The 25028-nt window shown below is 38.1% G+C and overlaps 4 protein-coding genes across 5 annotated transcripts in view; 3 read left to right on the top strand and 1 right to left on the bottom strand.

Annotated features, from left to right (window-relative positions):
* LOC111602370 (discoidin domain-containing receptor 2) overlaps window positions 1-25028 on the top strand; it is a 153245-nt gene that overhangs the window by 96397 nt on the left and 31820 nt on the right. The window lies entirely within an intron of this gene.
* LOC111602378 lies at window positions 13679-14328 on the bottom strand. Its single transcript, XM_023319394.2, has 2 exons — window positions 13963-14328; window positions 13679-13890 (listed from the first exon to the last, which is right to left on the bottom strand). The coding sequence occupies exon 1, from the start codon at window positions 14271-14273 to the stop codon at window positions 14007-14009; it is 267 nt and encodes an 88-aa protein (XP_023175162.1). The 5' UTR covers window positions 14274-14328; the 3' UTR covers window positions 13679-13890; window positions 13963-14006.
* On the top strand, window positions 14384-15655 carry LOC111602377. The gene is made up of 2 exons (XM_023319393.2): window positions 14384-14716; window positions 15527-15655. The coding sequence occupies exons 1-2, from the start codon at window positions 14475-14477 to the stop codon at window positions 15573-15575; spliced, it is 291 nt and encodes a 96-aa protein (XP_023175161.1). The 5' UTR covers window positions 14384-14474; the 3' UTR covers window positions 15576-15655.
* Window positions 19363-20685, top strand: LOC111602281 (uncharacterized protein CG1339-like). Its single transcript, XM_023319282.2, has 2 exons — window positions 19363-20442; window positions 20503-20685. Exons 1-2 carry the CDS (start codon window positions 19363-19365, stop codon window positions 20683-20685), a joined length of 1263 nt encoding a protein of 420 aa, XP_023175050.2.

Below are 25028 nucleotides of genomic sequence, written 5' to 3'. Positions count from 1 at the left end.
GTAAAACATTCTTATCTTCAATTTATTTCGTATCGCAATTTTAAACAGCCCAACTCAATCACAGACAAGTTAACTGACCCGTTGTCTAGCAATTTCAGTTACTTAGCCTTCAATTAGTATGTGAAAGCCGCAGAGCTTAGGTCTGTCAGCAGGGACAATGGCTGAAAACACATTTTCTGTAAGCGGCTCACAATCTCCTTGCTGCTCTTTGTTAGCTTAACATATTTGCCATAAAAATTAACTAAGATTTCAGCATGAATTCACTTAAATACGATTTCTGCTACATTTACCCAGCCAAACAAAGTGCCCAAGCACACAGCTATGGCAGAGATAAATATGTGTGTGTGCGTGTGTGTGTGTGTGTGGCATTGTTTGATTTGCCATTTTACCTAGCACACAGACAACTCACGGCAACAGCAGCAAATATTAGCTAAACAAAAACCACACCGAATGGCAACTGATGAAATAAAACTGCTGAACGACATTTGCGCAGAGCAACAAGAGACTAGAAATAAGAGATATGCGGGAGAGAGATGAATGGCTGCTAAGGAATAGTATAAAGAAAATAATAATGTAATATAACAAAAACATGTTGTTGACATAGCATTCCATGTGAAACCTATTGAAATAGTTAAGCTACTAATTGCTTTTAATTTCGCAAAAAGTATATCAATTTAACTGATTTGTTAAAACTTAGCTTTTCATCAAACACATGCTAAATATGTATTAAAATTTTTCCTTTTCATTTCCAGCATTGAAGTTGCAAATTAGATGAGTTTACTTGTTAGCTGCATAACCGTATTTGATTCAGATTTAAATTCTGTTGGGAAACATCTGCCAAAAGTGCAAAAGTACTTCAGAAACTGCCACAACAAACCGTCCCATGCCGCTCTGTCTGATATTAGTTAAAATTTCACAACAATTTCAGCCGCCTGCCCGCACAACTGTAAAGTAGTTCTGGCCACAAGCCAAATTTGCACAAATTTGCCAGCCAACCAACCAACCACTCCACTCCACCCGACTACCCTTTGGCTGTGGGCAAGTTGTCACAGCATTGGATGGGTGGGTCATACAAATTGTTGGCCAGTGTTTGGTGGGGCGGTGGAGGCTTCAGACTTGTGCCACGGCCACTATTAAAATTTTATACTTAACTAATGTGCTGTTGGTTGGGATTTTCCTTTTGGTTGGATTCCAACGGCAAACAGCTGACGTAGACAAAATTCTCAGCAGTCTCACAAAAGACAAAATTCTGTTAAGTGTGTGAGTGTGTGTGTGTGCGTGTGCGTGTGTGTTACGTACAAGCGTACATCTGTTTAGTCAACAGGATACGGAATAGTCTTTGGATTTGTGTTTTTGTACATTTGTTTGCTTGTCGTTTTTTCTTATTCATTTTTCTGTTGGCCACGCCCACGTAGGAAATGAGTTTATTGCTGTTGTAAATATTGTAAAATGTTTTGTGTGCACCAAGAGCGAACAACGAACAACGAACATTAAAACTAAAAACAAAGCAACAAAAAAAACGTACTTTATTTCACCCACACACACGAGCTTAGCCTGAACTTTAGTTGATGTCGGCCAAAATGCTAAAATCCTCTCAGCTTCTGCGGTTCGTTCGGTCTAGCGACTGGCCAGAGTGGCCATGTATCATTGATTTCACACTTTTTGCTCAGAGTTGGGTTTCATTGTACAGCTCCGAGCTGTGTTTTATAATTTAAGTGCTTTTCCTTGACCACGATTTCAGTTCGTTGTCTTTCATTTGTCTGCAGTCAGATTTATCAATCACTGCAAGGTGTTGCGGGAAAGCCGACTGCGGTCAATAGAGAAACACTTGAACTGTTCAAAATGAAATTCCAAATGGCCAAGCTACAATTTTAAGACTAGAAATACAATAAATAAATGATATTCTTTTTATACCCCAAGCCCCTAATAAAATGGAAGTTCGTTTTGTAATGGCTTACCGAAAATGTATCTAACAGGAGCAGGAGTCGTGGCGGACCCCATAAAGTATATATATATTTGATCGGGATGCTGAGTTGAGTCTATCCAGCCATGTGTGTCTGCTCCTCCGTGTAAATGCTGCGATTTCCTAAGCCACTAAAAATTATTTTGCTTTCGATAATTTATTTTTTTATAATCGATAAAACTTGCTAATAAAACTTTCTTTTTAAAAGTGGCTTTAATACCACAAGATAAAAACATCCTATTTACTGTGATAATAAATTATGTATATTTTGTATATTTGAACCTTACACACATATGAATATCATTATCATACTCTACAAATTTGAATAAGTTTCTATAGTAAAGCCCAGACTGCAGTCCAAGCGCAGTAAAGGCGATTTGAATATCAGCGCTTCGCAGATTTCCGGGCATCTCCTAGTCGAGCAGTCCCGACTGAAGCACTGTTATTTGATGCTATATTGGAATTCGTTATTAAAGCTTCTAGTTGACTTCTAAAGTTTCATATCGTTTGAACTCAATGTCTATGAAAGTTCCATTGGATTTTTCTTAATCTCACACATATTTCCCATACATTTGCAATCAATTAACCGTCGTGTTTCTGTAAGTATTTTGAATGCTTACAGCGCGTGTGAGCTGGCTGGCATACTTGTAAGCCATAAATGATTTAAATGGGGCGACGTTTCTCGTTATGGCAACACTTTTTATCAACATTTCCTGCCAGCAAGCCGAGAACGCATGTGAAGGAAGTCGAGAACCACAGGATATGAAATAAAACAAGCAACTGCTGCTGTTGCTGCTGCTGCTTCTGCTGCTGCAGCATGCAACTGAATCCTTGGCCAAAAAGTGCAGTGCATTTCAGTTTTGGCCTTTAAATAGTTTTGCCTACTTTCAAGCGGCAGAACAACTGCAGCAGCAGCAGCAGCAGCAGTTGCAGCAGCAAAAACAATGTGCACTCTTCTGCTCGCTCTTTTGCTCGGCTGAAAGTTTACACTGTGCAAATATGCAGAACTCGTACACACAGAAACACATACACACTTATAGAGGCACCCATCCATTTCCTTTCACCCCACTCGACTGCTGCATATTGTATAACGACGCATTTTTTCCGCTTTTGCCGCTGCTACAACTCTTATCAGCGCCATTTCCCTTTTGGCCAAGAGTGGGCGCCGTCATGTGGGCTGGGCGTGGCATTGCGTGCACCCAGAAATTGTTTAAAAATAGTTTGCAAGTGGTAAAGAAGATGATGAAAAAAAACCCCTTACAAATACAGTCACACACACACGCACACACTCACTTGTGAAAGCCCCAAAGATATGAAATTTTGCGCCGAGTGTTGACTGAAGGGCGCACAAGTGGGCGTGCCCTGGCTATGTTGTCATTTATTGCCATTGCTGTGCGTAGTTTTCATGTAATTTTCAAGTATTTTTTCAACACCAAAAAAAGGCGAAGAAAAAGCGGTGCTGCAACCACCGAAACTTCTTTGCATACCCTGTAGAAATTTCAAAAGAGGCTATGCTGTAGAGCGTATTTAAAAATTAAATAAAATATATATAATATATATGTCTGCTATATGTCTAACTAACTTTTATTAAAGCCACATATATCTCTTATTTTAAGTGGTATATTCTAGTTCAGCTATATTTTGTGTCACATTTTGGCAGCCGCAATGCAGCAAACTTTTGTCGTTCGCCCACACAACGTATCCGAGTGTATATGTGTGTCATATGCATGTATGTATGTGAGTGACAGTGTGTGTGTGTGTGTGCATAACCCATCGTTGTGTCTGGCCCCATAGCGCACATCAGCTAAGTAAATAACATTTTTCGCACTCTTAGTCACGTTCCTAATCATTTTTATTTGGTAACTGTTTGGAAAATGTTTGCACACCAGCAGCAGCAGCAGCAGCAGCAGTAGCTGTGGCAGTAGCAGCAACACTAGCATTGAGTCGACTGTCTGTATACACTTGCACACACACACACACACATTTGTTGAAATGAGCTTTGGCACTAATATCGTTTATTAGCTTGGCACTTGAGTGTTTAAATGCTGAAAAATTGTTCGTGATAGTCCTTGGCAGGACAACGGCGGCCAAAGCAAAGTGGACGGACGTGCGGCATGTGATGGGGTAAACGAGCGAAGGCTAGCACGCTGAACGTCCTCGCCATCGTTGAGTTTAATTTGAAATTAGTTGAACAGTTGTCGGTTCTACGTTTTGTGCCAACCAAGCATTTCGTGTGTGTGTTCAAATACTTTGCAGCAGATGAAGTGTGGAGCGTGGAACGAGCTCTGCAGTTTGCAGGGGACGCATTCGATTGCAGGGTATGTTGTAATAGGTCGCGGGATCAATTGGTGTTAGCGTAAAGCCAGCGCAATGGTCTTGTGGCTAATAAGTGATAGCACAAGATGAGAGTAGGGTCAGTTTCAGCCAAGAGATTTGACCAAATAAATAACCCAGACAGCAAGACATACTGTAATTGACTAGCAGCAACTATGAAATCGAGTTCATTTGGGCGTAGAAGCATTGTTGTCTATCAAATGTAATACAATTTGAATCAATTCATATAGAATATTTAAAAATGTTTAAAATTTAAAAAAAAAATCAAATTAAATGAAAAATCATTTTTTGGATAGATCACACAAAAAATTCTGTCAAATCTACTTTGATCAGATAATTATTGTAGAACTTATATATCAAATGGTTTTTCCCTATTTTTATTATTATTCTATTAATTTAAGCATCTACTTAAAACAATTAAGTTTATATAACTCGTTAAGCCTAATATATTAACTTTTATCACTGGATATGTTCAACTGCGACAAATAAGAACCACAATTTCCATTTGGCAATCGAGTGCTTTCATATGTAATTTTATCGATTGTTGAACTTGACAACTTTGCATTAAAACGTAAAAAATAAGTGAATGCTATTCAAAGCTAAACCCACTGAAAGCTGCACCTGCATGTGGTCAGGTTACAGAGCAGACGCAGACACGCATTTCTAACAGCATATGCATGTGCACAGCTATGTGGGCGTGGCTGTCTGTGGTATTGCGATTGCTGCTGCTGCTGCTGCTGTTTGCATATTGTTATTAATTTTCATTTTGAATGGCATGTTGACAGTCACTTTGACACTGACAGCTTTGCTAAAAAGTATCAGCCAAGTGTCAAAGAGATGGTGAGAGTGAGCGAGAGAGGTAGAGGGAGAGAGAGAATGGTAGCAGAGGAATATGTTGATCCTGCTGAGAGCTAAAAGCTGCTACGACCACTCGGCGTCAGAAGGTTTATAATTTCAAAACAGCCAACTCTGATGTGACACGTCAACAATATGCAGCAGGTGTAAATCTCGCACGCACACACAAGCTCTCTCTCCCTCTCTCTCTCTCTCTCTCTCTCTCTGTATCTTTCTGTGTATATAAGCTTCTGTGTGTTTATATTTGTAAGTTTGCTAAGCCAAGTTTAACTTTTGGCTAGAAATAGAGCAGAGCTAACGGCCGCTTGCTGTTCTACAACTGATAAGCGAACAGTAGAACGAGCTGGAGAGCCTGCCAACCGCAATATCACAGAGTCTGCACATCTTTGAATCTGTCAGCTAATGATATTTTTATTTAAAACTCTGTAGAGAGATTTTGGAACGAGGGCGCCATTCAGTTTTCTGTTTGGCTTAGCTCGAGTGTCGTTTTCCTTGGCTCGTTGCAGCCCCTCGAGCATTCGCTTTTTGCTTTCTTAATTACACCCACTCGAAAAATGGCTCGAAAGTGCAGCAGCAGTGGCCAAACAAAAATTGCAGACACGCAAATAACCGCAAGGCCCCGCAAGATGCTGCGCAACGCTAAAATAACAGTGGAAGCAAATGGTAAGCCAAAGCAGCTTAGAACAAACCAAGGAGACGAGGCCAAAAATGTATAGAGGCAACTTTCTGTATATAACTCAATTTATATATATAAAAAAAAAATAAAAGCAAAAGGTATTTAGTTTTTGATGTATGTCACATATGACATACAAAAGTCAAGACACCCCACAACAGAAATTTAAATTAATTGCATAAACAACAGCACAGCTTTAGCCTTGGAATTTCGAATGAAGCCTTACTCGAGTTTGCATTGCATGACAGAAAACCTTGGACAGCGGAGCGTATGCGCAATATTTGGCTTTTACGTATGCGTTATTTATTTACCACTTACTTCGCGTGTCGCTACCAAAGAGTACCTAACTGCGGTTGCACGGAAACTCGAGCTACCGCATCTTTAATTGTTGAAATATTTCATATTTACATCTATTGCTTTATAACTCAAAATGTTTAAAAAAGGAAAAGTTGAAGGTGATAAGACATTTTTAATAATATTTAATTTACACAATTTTTAAATTTAAAAATAAAATTGACTTTCAGGCTATTGTAGGCGTATGAAAACTTGTTCCAATTAAAACGTCTGCATAGTTCGACTAGATATATTTTGTGAATTTAATAACAGCAATAAATATTTGTTTTTTATTTCAAAAACATTTGAAATAAACCAAAAAAAACAATAAATATTTATTTGTATACATCAACAATTCCATGCCACACTGTTGTCAAGTCGTAATAAAAAATAATAAATTTGCAACTAGACCAAAAAGTAAAAGTATAAAGTATAAAAAGTATATATAAAAGTAAAGTATAAAAGTAGATAATATGAACTTAGACTATAATGTAAAATCGTGACTTTGCCACTACTATTTTTATGAACAAATAAATTTTGTTAGTTTTTCTGTTCCTAAGCTTGTAATAAAAAAAACCGGCTTCATTAATAATAATTTTAATCTTAATATTAGTTTACAAATTGTTTTCAAATTTTTGTGTCTATCTCTTAGTTTTGTTGCACAATATTTAGTGCTCAGTCACACTACTATTTTTATGAACACATCAGTATATTTATTTTCTACGCTTAACAAGCGCTGCAAATGATTTTGAATACTTTCAAGAGTCCAATTGCTGCACACTTTTCACTTTATTAATTATTGCCTTCCGAACTTATTTCGGTAACAAGCAGGCATATTGTTTAAATTGCAGTAGAAAAATATTCAACATTTTGTTGAGAGCAAAAATAAAAGAAAAAAGAAAGAAAAAAATGAATATGTGTGTGCGTAGTAAAAAAATATATGTTTCGTTGGCCATGTTGTCGTTGATGTCCTTTTCGGGCCACGGGACTCGAGTCCCATGTCCGTTGTTGTTGGCCCGCATTTCGACACCTTTTTCGCACATAAATTTTAATAACACATTCCAGAAACGCAGTACATGTAAATTGCACCCACACGATACGCTCACATGACCATATTATATTTATATATGTTAGCAGCTGTGTGTGTGCGTTTGTAAATATATATTTGGTATGTGCACAACACACAAAACAATTCCCAAATGTAGCGACACGTAACGCTGAAAAACGCTGCTGTTGCTACTGCAATTGGCAAACAAGTCAAGGTGGTAAATGGCAAATGGAACACTGAAAAGTTGGTTGGGGCTTTGATAGGGGTGGCAAGGCACCTGATATGGAGGCGGTAGGTGGGAAGGGGGAGGCACGGTGCAGTATCCAACTGGGACGACCTACATGGCGCACATTTTGTGTCAACTGCGCCACGTAAATTGCCAAAAGGGCAGCCAAGAACAACAGCAACAACATCATAGTCGGCCACGTTGACAAGTCAAAAAGTTGTGCAGCGCAAAACAACAAAAACAAAAACAAGCATACAGCAAACAGCAGCAGCAGTCAATAAACTATAAAATATGCAATGTTTGAATATTTTTTTAACGAAAATATTTTATGCATGCAGGTGAATTGATTCAACGAGCTGCCAACGAGCACCAGCCAACCAAACAGTCAAGCTGGCATTCAGTCAGCCAACCAAATGGCAGCCAACGTTGCACCCAAAGGAAATTAGCTTGACAGGAAATTCCACAACATTGCTGCGACGAGGCCGCGAAACCACCAGCACCACCCAGGCAACCACCCATTTAACCATATGCCCATTGCAGTACGCCCTCGCTGCTCACACTCTCTGCCAAAACTCTCTGGCACGTTGACATTTTCGCTCATGCCGATTTTCATATTACATTTGGTTGAGCTTAAATGACAAATGTGGTTGGTAAGCCGACGTCTGGGGCCTGGCGCCTCCCGTGAGTCCCTGCCTCCACCCTCCACAACCCAACCGACGGTATGCACATCCTTGTTCTGCGCCTGACTCCTACTGGGCAGATCGTTGCCGACTAGCATTGAAGTTGAGGCATTTTTGGTCTGCGGTATTATTGCCGAATGACAGCCCAACTGACTGCCTGCCTGCCTGAATGACTCTATATATTTGAGTTCCTCGCGACTGCCAGCATATCTGTGCGTGTGTGAACGTCGTCTGTTCGTATGCATGTGATTGAGTGTATGCGTCTGTGTCTGGTCGAGTTGGCTTTGTGATTGTGATGGATTGTGTTGGTAGTGGCAGCAATGCGGCGACAACGGCTGCCATATTGTTGACTGACTGTCTTTTTCGAGCGAACAAGTACAAAATAAATAAAACTTCAATGCGAATGAAGAAATAAACAGATGTTTTTCAAAATTTGTTACAAGCTAAAAATGAGATTTAATTTACATACTTAAAGAATCTACTTTCTAATAAAATTAATTAACCATTTCGAATAGACGAATTTTTTTTTATAAATTAATAATATTGAAAATACAAAACGTCCACAATGTGCATATTAGCTGAGCTACCAAAAGTTTTCGTGTAGCTTTACATTAATTTATAGAAATTTGAGAATATTTATTTCCACTTTATTGTTCGTGTCGGGCCATTTGCTTCTATAAACAGAAAATATAATGAATTTCGAAATATTTCAAAGCTGTCGATGCACACACAGCAGCAGTATTCAAACAATGATACAGAACTAATAAGCTCGAGCTGAATGAAATCTCTTTGCAAATAGAAATCTCTTTCAAATCTATATCTATTGAGACAACTGCCTCCCTCAAATTACAATGTAAAGCGTGGCACTGGTTGCTGGGCGCTACAGTAGTCATGACAGACAACTTCACAGTAAATTTAAGGCCTCCAGCCTACGCTTACAAACCAAATGAAACTATCAATTTCTATGGCTATAAAGGAATGAATTTGTTTACGGGAACAAATTAATAATTTTGTATTGCTTTTGGTAAACAAGAATTTCAACACTTTAGCATTTCTTATATATTCATTCAAGTCTTTCACATTTTGTATATTGACTCAGCTTGCCAAATATATATATATTTTACGAGCTCTGCTAGACATTCTTCTGCCTCTTACGATGTCAATATACCCTGTATATACACTGTATATAGAATAGACCTATTACAAAATAAGAGAACAAAAGTTTCGCAAAATAATTATTTTATTCAATTTTCAATTAGCTATGATTGATTTGGTTTTGATCTCATCAAAACAAAGTTGCATTCCTGGCATTCGCTTTACTTATGTGTCACGCACTGCTTTAGGTCTTGGCCTGTCGACACGGTATATTGTACGAAGGAAAGCGCAGTTACGATCGCTGTGAAGAAATAGTCAAATGCGAATCTGCGATCGCAAGTGGTATCCAAAATGATGGTGTTAAGCAACGGCCCCAATTTTTGACTCACAATCATAGAAAAGTACTGCAAATGGTCGGATAGATATTACTCTAAATACAGCTGAACTACTTAACTCACCTCACTGTCGATCACCTTCAGGCGAAAATCGTATGGAAAACTTTTACGCGCATACAGAAAATTGACGAAAACAATTTGTTGCTGCATGATCAGCTCCTCGCTGCGTATGCGATCTGTGCACAGCCCAATTATGAGCACGTTGATAACGGGTATTAAGGCCGGGCAGAGGCAACCATCCATCAAAATATACAATTTGTTATCGATCTCATCCTCAGCATAGACGATGCACTCAATCAGCAATGTCATATTGAAAATACTTGAGAATATTGCCAAATAGATGGCAGCCGGAAGCCAAGCGACTCTTTCCCGAATACACTTATGCAGATTATTAATACGTAAGTGCAGCTTGAAGAGCCACAACAGACGGCGATGGTAGCGGCCTGATATGAAACTCTGATTCCCATTGTACTCTACAAAGCGTTGCAAGAAGAAGCTCAAATTGCGATACCAGTTGAGCAGAATTAGCTGATAGATAAAGTAGCCAAGGCAACAGTACTCTAAGAGCACCCAATAGAAGAAGTTGATCCACAGAAAAGTGAACTTATGCCACATGGCATCCAGCATTGTATAAGTCAGATATATCTTGCACGAGTATACGCACAATAGGCACATTTCGCCGTGGTATATCATGCCAAACTTCTTCTCAATTGTGTGGGTGATATAGAATATCTCGTTGACCAGATGCATTATCACTTTGCGATCCATCTGCGAATGCAAAAAGAGCAATAAGCGACGAAATACGTACGCTATAATACCTTGCATGAAAAGACTCATCGTGTAGTTCTGTCCACTGGCATTTTCGACGAGAGAGAAGCATATCCATATCGCAAGCCCCAAGACCACATACTCCACAACATCGCTCAATATGAACAGACTTTTAACGCCTAAAACTAATTTCGAGATTATCCGATGATACTGCATCTCCACCATGCGCTTATCTTGTGCATTATAGCGCAGCTTGAAGAAGTGACATCCACGTGCAATGCCATAGAGCAGCCAGGCAGTACACTGAAACAATCGACGATAGATCGACTGAGAAAGTCCGCCACGCAGCAAGCGGATATCCTCGGTATTCCACATGGTCTATGGTCAATGGACGAATGAAAGGCAACAATATTGAGTAACTGCACAGTTTGTACGAGTTTTTCTTATTTATGTGTGGGCAATTAGCAAGCAAATTAATCGAAATGACCTAGGCAATTGGCATTCAATGTGCACATTTAGTGGAGGTCAAAGTTGAGCAGGTGAGAAAATTGGGATGTGTAAGAAATCAATAATGAGCGAAACAGAAAAAATATGCTCTGGCAATAGATATCTATATAAAGATAGTTTGATGTAAGCTTAAAAGAGAATTACAAATTGAGTGCAAAGAATTTTGGACTGCTTTAACTTATAGTATATCAGATTTATATATCCTTTTCTATGGCATGCCCGGCTGATGCCAATATAAAAATATATCCAATATATAATTATATATATAATTATTATATTTAATATGCATTCTATAGCTAATTAAACATCCCTGAGTCAAATGCATATTAAACCTTCGATTCTTGAAGAGTAAATATCAATTTTGCCAACGCAGTCTCACAGAGATAGAGTACTTACACACCTCAATCAACGTTGCTGTAAAGCCACAATTCGTTACGGTTACAGTGCTCTAATGGGTGGGAGAGCACAAAGACCTTTTTCGCAGCAGAAAGCAACCCCTGTGCACACGATACGACAACCAACAATAACAACAATTACAACAGCAAAGAACAACAATGAGATGCCTATCGAAACCTATAAATAAATTTGCCATAGCCAAGTCAAAAGCAATATACAAAAGGCAACAAACGGCGAAAATATTTGAAAATTAATGCACAGGCATATACACACACACGCACACACACAAGTTTATAGGGAAAAACACGCATACGCAGTGTATGACGACGGCATAAGATAAAGGACTGAGGAAAAGCAATAAAAACCGTCAAGTTGGCAACATTGACGACATCGAGTGGGACGAGTATAACGCTTTACGACTATAGACGATGTCAACAAATAGCGCAAATACTGGCACAGCGAACGTGGCATGGGCATCTTCACCTGCGGCCTAAAAGTATGCAATAAAAAGGCAGCCGCTATCGTCGCAGCCATTGCGACTGTCGCCGCTTTGCATTAGTCCTGCGAAAAGGACTTGACTGCGTTTCTTTTGATGCCCTGTTGAAGTTGCTTACAGAAAGAGAGATCCTTTAAACAAAAATGTGTATTAAATACCTGTCAAACTTAATATAGGTACAGCAAAGACTTTGGAATGTTTTCATGTTTTCATGTTTATATGAACAATAATTGCAAAATTTAATATTCGAAAAATACAATTTGAAAAATATACTGAAATGAAATACTAAAACATTTAAATAAAATTAATAATAAATTTTCATGACCTTCATAGTTTATCATCGGCCAAGATCGGTTTTATCACAGGGTATTAACGCAGTCTATCATTTTTGGCATTCACAATTCTTACTCTGTTTGCAATGCGCTTTTAATTTGACCGCGTCTGGCGGCAACGACGGCGATGGCGATGACGACTACGACGACTTTGGCGTCCTTTTCCTTTGCCAGCGCAGCGGCGCAGAAACTTAATTTTCCCACTGTAGCTGTTGTTGTTGTTGCTGTGGTTGTTGCTGCTCTTGTTGTTGTTGACTTGCGTTTTTGCATTGCAGTGCAAAGTTTGCGAGTCGCTAAAACTTTAGCCATTTGTTGTTTTTTGCTACGTTTTTTCCTTTTCTGCTTGCAACAATTTGCAGAACGAGGCTATTTGTTGCTTCGCTGGGCCAGACGACGGCAACATCAACGAAAATGTCGCCCAAAACCAATCATTTCCTTTATTCTCAGACCATCGCCTGCCGACGACGGCGACTCTTTCTTACTATCTCTCAGCGGATGTCTTACTAAGAGGGCAACATTTTAATATACTTGTGGATGCCAGCCATTGGCTCACTGCCATTTACAGCGTCCTCCCATGCTCTCTGTGTCACGCAATTTTGTTACTAAAATAAATTTTATTTCGCTTGGTTTTTGGTTTCGCCTCGTCGTCGTTTTTCATTTCATCGAGCGCGAACGCAAGCGCGCGCGCCCTGTTTATGAACTGCTCTGCCCTTAAATTGTCTTCATGCCAGGGGCCAACTGCATGCCACTTAGACGTTGTCTTTTGACCCAGCCTGCTCGCTGTTTAGCTTTCCTTCATTTTCTTTTCTACTTTATTATGTGGTCCTGTTTCAATTTTTTCCTTTGCTAATATTTTGCGTTTTTGGCAAAATGACATCCTTTGGGTAAGCGAGCAGTGCGCCGAAATTTTTACTTAAATTTAGTTTTGTGTATTTTCGTGAGTCCTTCGGTCCGCTGACTGCATACTTTGCCGTAGTTTCCTGAGGGAAATTAAAATGTGCTCAGAGAATAATTTGAGTACATTTGGTGGCTACTGTGTTATTTTTTTATGCCCTGTAACAGAGGGAAACAATGGGGTATATCAAACGTTTCAACAAAGGATTTCTTAGAACAATTTATAGTTTATGTCGGCTTTTCTATTTTGTAACGTTCAATGTTTTTTGTGCAATAAATAATAAAAATAATAGTTTAAAAATTTTAATTAAAAAAATATTTGAATAATTTAATCAACAAAAAAATTAAAATAAATTTAAATATAAATAATAATAAATTACAAATATTATTGTAACTTTACAAGAATATGTAAATAATAATATACAAATATATTTATTAGTTTAATTTTTAAATTATAAAAATAATAAAAACTTATTATAATCATATAGCCTAATCACAAACTTTAATCATAGGACATTTCGCTTTTCAGTCTTTTCCGTACAAGAATTTTGTATGGCATTTTTCCTTATTTAAGCATATAGAGAAGACAGCTAACTTTAATAAAACTGCTACCTCAATGCAATCGCTGACTGGTTAACATTAAACACATTTTTTTCCTTTTCTTTTTCTTCTTCTATTTTTACTTTTTGCCATGTGGCTTCCACCGTTGTCTCTGTTTGTGCATGTCAAATAACATTTCATTGACTTTTGCAATTTTTCGAGTGTTATGTTTTACTAGAGCACATATTGGAGCAAGAGTGGCAAAGGAAAATATCAAACGATTCGCATTGATTTGTCAGCCATACATGGATGCAAATGAACTGCTTCATCGGAATTGAGAATGCAGCAAAGTTGACTTAGTTTATGCAAAATAAAAGAGATATAAATTCGATTTTGAGACTTTAGTTTATAAATGGTATACATTTACCTGTATAATTTGAAATAATTAAGATACGCCTATCACAAATTATCTTATTGCTGCTTCTGCATGTCATGGGCTTTCAGCTGGCCTTCGTCCTTAACCAGTGGGATTTTATGTATTTTCTTGGGCTCCTCGCGATTAACGTACTTGTACCATATAACAGATACGATGCCCATAACAATACCAAGTAATACGCCAAACACAGAAATACCAATATAAAATGCAATATAATGACCGGAGATTAGTAATTTATCTAAAAAATCTATTATCGGTTGCACCACATAATAGCAAATAAGTTCGATCGGACCTAGCACCATTGTTATAAGACTTTTTGACTTTTTTGTCTGTGCTAACAAATAAGTAGAAATTTTATGTGAAAGACAAAGGAGTTGTGATCATAAATTCTCCTGTCGACAAGACAAATACTTTTTCGTTTGTATTCGAACAGTCAGAATCAGTAAATTTTCTGAAGAGAATAAATATTGAAAAATTCAAGTTGTGAAATTAGTCGTACTGTTATGGAATTTCAGGAATATTTGCACAAGCAGTTGGCGATATTCAATTATCATTTGCACTCAGATTATGGACTGCTGATCAAGACAGCGACCTGCATTGCGTTTGGCGCCGTCTGCGGCTGGATCATGGGCCTCTTCACATGGTTGCTATACAAAATAGCCAAATGGCAGGAAATTTTCCCAGCCACTTCATACAATTATCAGGACGATGATCTTGACTTTGAGTTGGATACAGATACTATTGGGTATAACATTCCGTTGCATGATACAGAAATTGGTAGACCGATCTATAGAGGTCTATAGCCAATTGATGCTGGTAAAGGCAAAATCGCTGACCCCGCTGAGCCCCGCTTGTCATTGATCTCTTAAGTGCGCTCGTGTGCCTGTGTATGTGCTGCGTGTATATGTGTTCATTGAAATTTAAAAGACTTGTGCAACAAATTAAAATGCACTTGCCTAACTCGAATGCCTCTTAGACTGTCTCGAGTGTGCGGCAGACTTCAAGTTGAAAACAGTAGCTGAAAAATTTGCCGCAAAGTCATTAGCAGATTTTTGTATACCGGTTCGATGTTGCAACGTTTTAAATTCAATTACTCATACGCCACGTAACCATTCCACAGCCACATGAAGAAGACGCTCCCCCACTCCTGACATCTGTGTTTGCTTTGAATATGGCCACAGGCTCGAAATATTTAATAAACCATATATCTTTTCTCTTTGCCTGCACAACATTTCCTGTGCAAAATGCTCGCTCTTGTTGGCCTGTGCTGCTGCTGTTGCTGCTGCTGCTGCTGAGCCACCTCATGCTGTTGATTTTTCACAAATAGCCGCAAGCTATTTTTTCCACAAATTCCATATAATATATTGGCTGTCTTTTGCCGTGGCTGTTGTGTGGGTATTGAAGGTCATGACTTGATTTGAAATTAGCCTTAAAGCTTACTTAACTTGTGTTTTTCATCGTTTTTCCCATTTTTTATTTATTTTTGCTAGTGGATTGGCTGTTGCCAAAGGTTATACTTTATGAATTGCAAATTTTAACGCACATTTCTTTGCAGAAATTCAACGAAAATAATGGCACGAAATCAACATGTTCCAGTGGTATAGAGGCAAACCCTAGAATTCGTTTAAGATGTTTAAAGCATTAAGATGCGTTCAAGAACACATGTATATATGTATGTCTATGCTCAGGAAAATGTCCATCATCGAAGAAATGTTAAAGATTCAATTCATATTTATTTGTCCGTATTTATCTGTTTTTAATTAGTATATTTTTTTATTAGGCGAAGGCGTTTTCTGAATATAGAAATTTAGCAAAGTTGTCAATTGCAACTTCTTTCTTGGATAACGCTTTGTGCTCAAAGAGAGTGGTTATGTTTACAGTTAACACACACACACACACACACACATACACACACACACTAGAGTTCACTTTTCATGCAGAGCTCTATCCGCAGTTATTAGCCTACTTTTACCAATTTGGCAACGTCGCATATTCCATTGTTATTTAAAGACCATTGTCTATGCAAGCACTTGAGAAATGCTTACAGCATTTCAGAAACAGACTTAGCTGCTGCACAGTGGCAGGCGCGAGCGACGAGAGCTGCGACTACGACAACCCCAATTTTTGGGAAAGCGAGTTATAATTGCAAAAATGTAACAATGAATTGGGCGGGGGCCCGCCATACTGCGGTTAGCATGAAAGAGAATCAGAAAGTGAATAAAAGGCTGGGCTGGGTTCGCATTTAATCACCCAGCCAACCGCCCACTTCAAGCGCTGGCAATTCATTCAGTGGATGCTGCCGCTGAATGCAGAGCTTAAGTCTTAGGGCGTCATCCCTACCCTGCTTTCAAGGGTGTTGCTTGCCATCCAAATGCGCTTAGGGTGTCATAGTCGCAGTCACGTCGTCGTCCTACACAGAACACAAAACAGCTGTCGACGCGACAACAACTTTCAAATGCAACTCCCGAAAAACATAATTCCCTGTGCCTTCACAGACGCAAAAACAAATCCAACTGCGCGCATGGAAATACAACTTAATTGATACATAAATAACAAGGCACCTTACCACTGGAGGGCATTGCTCGACTATTAAATATCCTTTCTGACATAAAAGGCTTCAAATATAACAAAACAATTTTCACTTTTCTTTAAATTAAGTTAAGTTTAAAAAGTTTTCAGATACTTGAATTTGTTTAAGAAAAGTTTTGGTTTCAGTCATTTTTTTTTAATTTATTTAATTGCAGCTTATTGTCTTAGACTCTGTAGTGCATTAAGCTCTAAACCTTATCTAATGAGAGGCCAGAAATACGATGTATACGTTTTATATTCTGCGCTTAAGTAATTCTAAGTTAATCTAGAGGATGCAATCTCTTAAGCCTTCGCCTATTGTTGTTTATAGCCAGGTTACTTGCGAGATGGTTAGGATGCGCTGCAAGTCTGTCCACGTATCTTGAGCTGTGTCGCCCAATGAGTTCAGCGACTGTGCGAATTGCTAAATCCCTATGTACTTGGTTTCAAAGTGTTTTGGATCAATAGATCATGGGAAAGCTTCAGTCTCAAGCTTATTCTCATTTTTATTCTCAATCTCATTCCCTCTCACATTCTCTCTCTTTGTCTATCACTCTATCTCACATACTGAATCTCTTATTCCCATTCTTTCTCTCATTCTCATTCTCTCTATTATTTACTCTCATTATCATTATCATTGTCATTGTCATTATCATTATCATTATCATTATCATTATCATTGTCATTATCATTATCATTATCATTATCATTATCATTATCATTATCATTATCATTGTCATTATCATTGTCATTATCATTATCATTGTCATTATCATTATCATTATCATTATCATTATCATTATCATTATCATTCTCTCTCTGCCATTCTCTCCGTGTCATTCTCTCATATTCTCTTATTCTCATTCACCTTGTCTCGCTGTCATTCGCTCTCATTCTGTCATTTTCTCTCATTCTGTCATTCTCTATATTTTTTCTTATTTTCTCTCTCTCTCTCTCTCATTTTTATTCCCATTTCCATTCTCATTCTCTGTCTCATTCACACTTTTTTCCTTTTCATTTCCATTCTTTCTCTATCTGTTTGAGCTATATCTTTATATATTTAGTGCCCTAATACACCTCATCAAAATTGCTTTACAGGGTATTAGAGTTTAATGCCAGACAGCCAAAACTCCCTAAGCCCTTTGCCAGGATGATGGGAGCAGGTTGTGGATTCATTAAGGTTTTTCATTTCATTGAAACATGAGCCTTTTTCATATATGAATGCACCGTCATAGAAATAAATATATATATAGAATACATATATATAAATATGTATTTGTATATATATATCCCGCACCGCGCATAATAAAGCTTAGATGGCATGGCATTGCATTGGTTGTTGCCCAGGCAACGGCTCAGTTTGCTTTCCTCTTTCGTTTTCTTTTTCTTTTTTCTTTCATTTACAGCAACAAGAATTGCATTTTCCGGCGCGCTCATTTCCATTGGGGAAATGGCACTGCCAAAGTATTTTGCACGACTGGGATGCTCGTCTGCCTCTCGCTTGAACCGTTTGGTGCATTGAACCTACTCTCGCACTCATATTTTTTGTCTGTGTATGCGGTTCACTTGCTGTCAGACTTTCCTTTTGGGCAAATATTATAGGTTCAAACTCTCTGTGTGTGCGTAATTCGAGGAATTTTTGCTTTGTAAGGCATGCAAAATGTTGTAGACGGGAACCAGCTGAAAGGCTGTAAACAAGCCTAGATTTAATATGACTGTCCTTATGAAAGAAAAAAATCATTACAAAATATTCAATTGAGAGAAGTTATATTGATTTTTATATATAAAAAAAAATCAAGATATATGCAGCAGATTTTCTTAAAAAGAAATGCTTAATTAAAATATGTTTTTAATTAACGAACCATTTCTCAAATTCATAATTCCAATGAAAACAAAGTTTTATGCTAAGCTTATTGCTCACATTTTAATATTATTCTTGTATATTTCTATATAATTTAGTATATAATTAATTAAATATTAAGCCACAACTCCATATATTCTGAACCCATTGAAAATTTGCATTTATGTTGTAATTGTTTTATGAAAATGTACGTATTAGGCAGAAGGAGGCGTGTCAAACCCCATAAGGGATATTAGTAATCTAGCCGTGTCACACTGTCTTAAATTTTATATATATATACATACCATACTCAGTACAAGTAAATGCCATACCATGTTGGAGACTTTAGATTTACTGGGTAGTTTGCTGTAATGAATACAGACATTAGGGTTGAGTATACGTTGCCGCCCCCTCTTCCCCTTTACGAATAAACGTATTTCACATACTAGAGATTTGTGCTTTGGCACTTCAAGCATCTTGATGCCACAATTATGTTCTGAAAATGTTAAGAAAGTCAATCTAGAAGAAGAGTTAGTCAACAATTTAGTTCCTATAAGGAAAGCCCACCTGCAGCCCAACTGTCAACTGCGCTGCAAGCAGAGCGCGTGCGTATGTATGTGTGTGTGTGTGCATGTGTTGCTTGCAAGTATAAAAGAATCGTAAAATAAGGGTATCCCTTAGTCGAGCCTTCTCGACTAGAGCACTTTTACTTGCTTTTCATTAACTTAACTTCTTCCTAGATGCGTTTAGCTATCTATATGTCTATTGTTATTGAACAACTTTGGATATATTATTGTTGGTTTCACTCATTATTGATTTTTGGTATATTCGTTTCGCTTCATCCGAGAATAATTGTGTGCCAATGGCCTAGGTCATTTCGATTAATTCGCTTGTTAATGGGCAGCACATAAATAAGAGAAACTCACACAAACCGTGTGTGTACTCATTATGGTTGCCCTTCAGTCGTTCATTGACCATTGACCATGTGGAATACCGAGGATATCCAATTGCTGCGTGGGGGACTTGCTCAGTCGATCTATCGTCGATTTTTTCAGTGTACTGCCTGGCTGCTCTATGGCATTGCACGTGGATGTCACTTCTTCAAGCTGCACTACAATGCAGAATATAACCAAATGGAGGAGATGCAGTATCATCATATTACCACGAAATTGGTTGTGACAGTGAAATTTGTGTTTGTGCTGCTTGATATACAGAGTTTTATAGTGCTCGGAATCGTCGTGTGGTTCCATATTTTTAGAGTCGAGGACAGCGGTGGACAGAACTATTTGATTGGGTTACTCGTCCAAGGCCTAATCATATCTGACCTGTGCCGCATATTGATATTTTTGCATTCAAACGATGATCGAATGTTGCTCAAGCACGTGATCAACGAGATCTTTTACATCACACGAATCATCAAAAACAAGTTTGGCATCATATATCACTGTGAACTGGGCCTACTGTGCGTGTACTTTTGCAAGCTATACTTGGCGTACATAATGCTGGATGGCATGTGGTATCATTTTACTTTTTTTTGGATCAACTTTATCTATTGGGTGCTCTTCGAGTACTGTATTCTTGGCTACTTTATCTACCAGTTAACTCTGCTCAACTGGTATCGCAATTTTAGCTACTTCCTGCAACGCTTCGTGGAGTACAACAGCAATCAAAGTTTCATATCTGCTCGCTACCATCGCCGTCTGTTGTGGCTCTTCAAGCTGCACTTACGCATTAATAATCTGCATAAGTTCGTCCAGGAAAGAGCCGCCTGGTTGCCTGCAGCGATCTACTTGACAATATTTACGAGTATTTTCAATATGACTTTGCTGCTTGAGTGCGTTATTTACGCTGCGGATGAAATCGACGACAAAATCTATATTATTGCGTATGGTTGTCTTGGTCCGGTTTTCATACCCATTCTGAACGTGTTTATTCTTGGCATCTGCACAGACCGCATACGCAGCGAAGAGTTGACTATGCAGCAGCAAATTGTACTCGTAAATGTTCTGTATGTCCGCAAGGCCTTTCCACATGATGCAGCCCTGAAGGTGCTGAGCAATGAGGTAAGTTAAAAGCTAAAACACCCGGCAGCGGAGCAATAATATCTCTTGCCATGATTGCAGCACACGTCTCTGATTGTCCATCAGAAACTGGAGCCATTGCTTAATGTGATCATTTTGCATACGATCTGCGATCGGGAATTCGCCTTTGACTACGTCTTGACCGTGATTGTAACTGCTCTCTCCTTTGTACAGTACACAGTTTCAACACATCGAGTCTACGATGTGTGCATGACGCACAAGTAGTGCTAGGCATATTCCACAAATCAAACATTGCTGAAGGATAAAATAGAAATTGTTTCATTTATAAATACATTTTCACATACATATTGGAAAATGAGAGTTCAAAGGGTTTCGTGAAATATTTGAAAAGCGACAAAACTTTTGATAGATTTACACTCAACAGCGACAACAGCTCAAACATTCAACAGTCACGTGCCAATTGAACATTCAGTGTATTCGCAGTGTGAAAAATACTATGCAAAACATCAAATTTTTGATACATTTTGCTGGTATATTTAAATTTATTTTTACAACCCCTAGAGCGAACGTGTGTTGCGCGCACAACCTACACACAACCTTCCCGCCAGACGATAAAATAATAATCGATTTGACTTTGGTTTGAGTTTTTTACTTTTTCTCTCTCTCTCTCTCTCTGTCTCCTCTCCTTTTGGTTAACAAAAAAAAAAAGAGCCACAACTCATCCGAGCCGCCCCACAAAAGAAGAGAAAAAAATTTGGAGCTCTGGCACTTCCTGCTGGGAATCGATTTTTGTACATTTCCCAAACTGCGATGCTACCAAAATTTATGCGAATTTGAATTTGATATGGTTAAACTGTTTGCCTAGGCAACGTCAGCCATGCAAATGGTTTGATAAGAGTAGCAGCGCGGTGGGCATGGCTGGGACTGGAGCTGGGGCGCATAGTAGGCTGTCATTGTGCCTAGCTTTGTCGCTTTTTAGTGTAAAATTAATTTGCTATAATTCATCAATGGACCCAGGCAAAGGATTATTTTGCATAAAAAATTGTGGCACTTGTCGATTTTTGCATAGTCTGCTTTTGGTAACAAGCAGCAGCAGCAGCAGGAGCATCTGTTAGGCAGGCGGTTGGGCTCTGATAATAGCGGGGAGGCATGGAAGGTAGTCCATTTGGTGTGTGTAACTGACGCACTTTGTGTAATTTATGGCTGCACATTTATTTTATTGAGTTTAATGTGGGCGCAGTTGTTGCCAGCGCCTTTCAAAGGTGAAAGGTTGGGTTGGTTTGGGTTGGCGCACGGTGCAGGCAGCTTGAAGGATGGCAACTGCTGGTCCATTGGCGCTTTGTTATGCCTGACTGAGCGCAATGGCAAAATGTATTACGTTTGAACAGGGATGAATGGTATTTGAAGATGCCACAAACACAGTTCATAAAATGAATCAGCGTTTCACAGTCATTCGAATATTAAATTCCAATAAATTTGCTCTTGAAAAAAGTCGAGAAATTACTTATATAATATTTTGACTAATTACGCAATGGAATAATTGAACTAGAAAAGCGTAGACGGCTCAATAGTAAATAACAGCTCTTAATATATGTTTAAATCATATATTAAAATAACATTTTATCAAACTACTTTCATGTTTATATGCTCAACAATAAGTAACACAAAGTAATAATATTAAAAAAAATTCTAAAAAATACACATTGAATATAAATTGAAAGTTTTCAAAATTAATTATTAATTTTAAAATATGTCAAAATATTTTGGTTTATGAAATTTCGTTAAAAGCTTTTAAGAAATTTATTTTTAATACACATAATAAATAAAAAAATATTTTTAAAAATAAGTCTAAACATAATCGTAGTCACAACTTTTGCCAAATAATAGTATACTAAGACTTGACATTAAATTTTATAATGCCAATTAAATGAAATATGTTTTTGTAAGCCGATTGCCCGGACAAATAAGCAAACAAATTAAATCGTTAGCCCCGCAAAACTTTAGAAAACAAAACCCAAACACGACGGCGCCCGCTTTGTGTGTCTCTGATGTCTCCCAAGAACTAATTAAGCATTCAGAAACGTTTTGGTATAAAGTTTAAATTGTCTGTGGACATGGGCCCGATGCCCGACTCTAGCTGCGAAAATCCAATAATAAAGCTAAAGCCAAAGCTACTGTCGACGACGACGACGACTATGACTCCGCTTGATGGCCATAAATTATAGCAAATTATTAAGCAAGAGTCAAAAAAGTTTTCTTCCGCACGCGCCAAAACAACAGTCGCGAGTACAGTGCGTATACGCAATGCCAGACCATGTCGCCTTGTGCTGTGGCGTATGATTTATTTTTATTATTATTGGCGGTGAATTTTAAATCAAAAAGTGCACAAATGCTTTTGCCCCAAAAATTGCGAGGGAGTCGGCCGTCTCGCCAACTAAGCCAAAACGAACAAATACCGAGGGCAACGGCAAAAAAGTATGCTACAGTTGTGTGAGCAGCCTTCGGTCGCAGCTGCTTTTGTCATTATTAATAACTGTTAATTATTCACCATTATAACTATGCTTGAGAGCACGTTCTTGTTTGTCGTCCGCCCGCCCATCGACTGTTATCCCGTATTCTCTATGTACTTTGCCGCTCAAGTAAATTCTCTTTTCATTTTGTTTGGCATCATATTTTATGTGCTTCCTAGTTAACGCCTGCTCGTCCCGCACCCACTGTCTCTCTATTGGCCATATTTACATATTATTAAAAAGTTTTTCAAGCTCAGACGACGACGACAACGACGAGCAGGAAACTTTTCTATTTTGCCATGGCTAAAGTTATTGAAAATTCATGAATAATTGACATTTATTGCAGTTGGCACAACTGATGGTCGATAATGGACGACGAAACGCCCACTCTACATTCTACAGTAGGCGTGCCATCTGAGATTTTCTCTGGGCGTTGCGTGTGTCCATGTGTCTCTGCCCATTTATAGACATAAATATTAAAGTAGCTTACGTACTTAATTGTAAATTATGTATTCAATTAGTTATGCCAGGCTGCCCGCACCAGTAATATTGTCAGAAACTGAGTGAGCGATGCGTGTGCACTGCCTCAGATAACTAGTTGTGGAATATTCAATCAAATTTTCAATTTACAGCTCATATGCAAAGTCTGCAATTGCCAAATATTCGCATTGATCTCAATCATTTTACTGCACTGTCAATCTAATATGTAGTAATGTTATAAACATGATTTCCATAGCTAATTATAGCTCTTTAAATCATATATCAAATATGTGTACCAGTGCCCAGAACAAGTTCAAAAAATGGTTAAATAAATTAAGATCTTTAGCTTTGTTAAAAATCAATTTTACAACTTCAGTTTTACGAACAGCCAGGGGTTAGAGCTCTGCTTTTGTAGTTGATAACATTGCAATTTTTGATTAAACGTGGCCCGCAGCACGTTTACATGACTAAAATCTCCCGCTCCGTAACGTTGAAGCATTATGAAAATGTGAGCTAACCATGTGGACCCACTCGTTGGCTGCCTAAATATATTTTGCCATAAAATAACACCAGAGGGCGCTGTCAGTAACATAAGCTCAGCATTTCCGTTTTTGTTTTAGTTACAACTAAACTGCATATGTATATATTATATGCGTGTGTGTGTGGGTGCTTCTCGCATGCATACGGTAACATATATTTCAAAAGTATGTAAACCGCATATGCTGATGGTTTTGAGAGACGGCGCTACGCATTTCCAGGCATTTGCATTCAAATGCATTTAATTAAATCAACTAGAACCAACAGGAAAATGCAGCAGCAGCAGCAGCATCAGCAACAGCAACGAACTCAGCTCAGCTCAGCACAGCAAATGACCTTACCTCACATAGAGACGCACACCCCAGGCGCTCAATATGAGCCTCATAACATTTAAAACAAAATTTATTTTGTGCAAATTTTGCCAGGTTCGTTAGTTTTAATTGTGTTTAGTTTTCATTTTCAGTTGTCAGTAACCACAGTGGCACAAATCTGAGCCAAACTAAGAAGAAAGTATCATATATATATTTATTAATTATCCGATTATCAAAGGGCGATCATTCAAGAGAAATTAATATATTTTTAAAATATTTTTATATATACAAAATATGAAATGATATGAAAATATATTTTACAAAATATAAAACAAAATTTTTAAATTTACTTATTTATATTTTATTTAAGCTAAGTTAAAGACTATATAATATATATAATATACATACGATATTCAAAGTTCCCAAAAGCCAAACTCTGTTTTGCCTTTGTTTAGGTTGACAACAACAATTTGGCTATGCTCTCAATTAACTGGGCTGGAAATGTTATATTTTTAGTCCGTTTCTGCCAATTTGACAGTTTTGGGCTTGTGGTTTTTAAAAACAAGCGAAGCCATTAAATAATACACAAACGAAGCAAAAGCGAGATCGAGACTGCTGTCGAGCTGTCTGCCAGCCTGCCTATTAGCCTGACTGCCTGGCTGCCTGGCCTGGCTGGCAGGCAGCCCGAGGCCAATCCCACTGTCAATTAGCGATTGGCTGTAACAGCGTACCCCCATCAAGCTGTCAAAAAGTTAAATGTGAAAAACTC

Source organism: Drosophila hydei, unplaced genomic scaffold (genome assembly GCF_003285905.1).
Source record: "Drosophila hydei strain 15085-1641.00,03,60 unplaced genomic scaffold, DhydRS2 tig00000149-arrow-pilon, whole genome shotgun sequence".
NCBI classification, from domain to species: domain Eukaryota; kingdom Metazoa; phylum Arthropoda; class Insecta; order Diptera; family Drosophilidae; genus Drosophila; species Drosophila hydei.
The sequence above is the reverse complement of the archived record's forward strand: the minus strand, read 5'-3'. Positions and strand labels throughout refer to the sequence as shown.

Excerpts from the sequence above, each read along its gene's own strand:
- LOC111602378 (XM_023319394.2), bottom strand. The coding sequence starts at position 14,273 with ATGGTGCTAGGTCCGATCGAACTTATTTGCTATTATGTGGTGCAACCG.
- LOC111602377 (XM_023319393.2), top strand. The coding sequence starts at position 14,475 with ATGGAATTTCAGGAATATTTGCACAAGCAGTTGGCGATATTCAATTAT. Across the intron at positions 14,717-15,526 it reads TTGGATACAGATACTATTGG|AAATTCAACGAAAATAATGG; the intron begins GTATAACATTCC and ends ATTTCTTTGCAG.
- LOC111602281 (XM_023319282.2), top strand. The coding sequence starts at position 19,363 with ATGTGGAATACCGAGGATATCCAATTGCTGCGTGGGGGACTTGCTCAG. Across the intron at positions 20,443-20,502 it reads TGAAGGTGCTGAGCAATGAG|CACACGTCTCTGATTGTCCA; the intron begins GTAAGTTAAAAG and ends CCATGATTGCAG.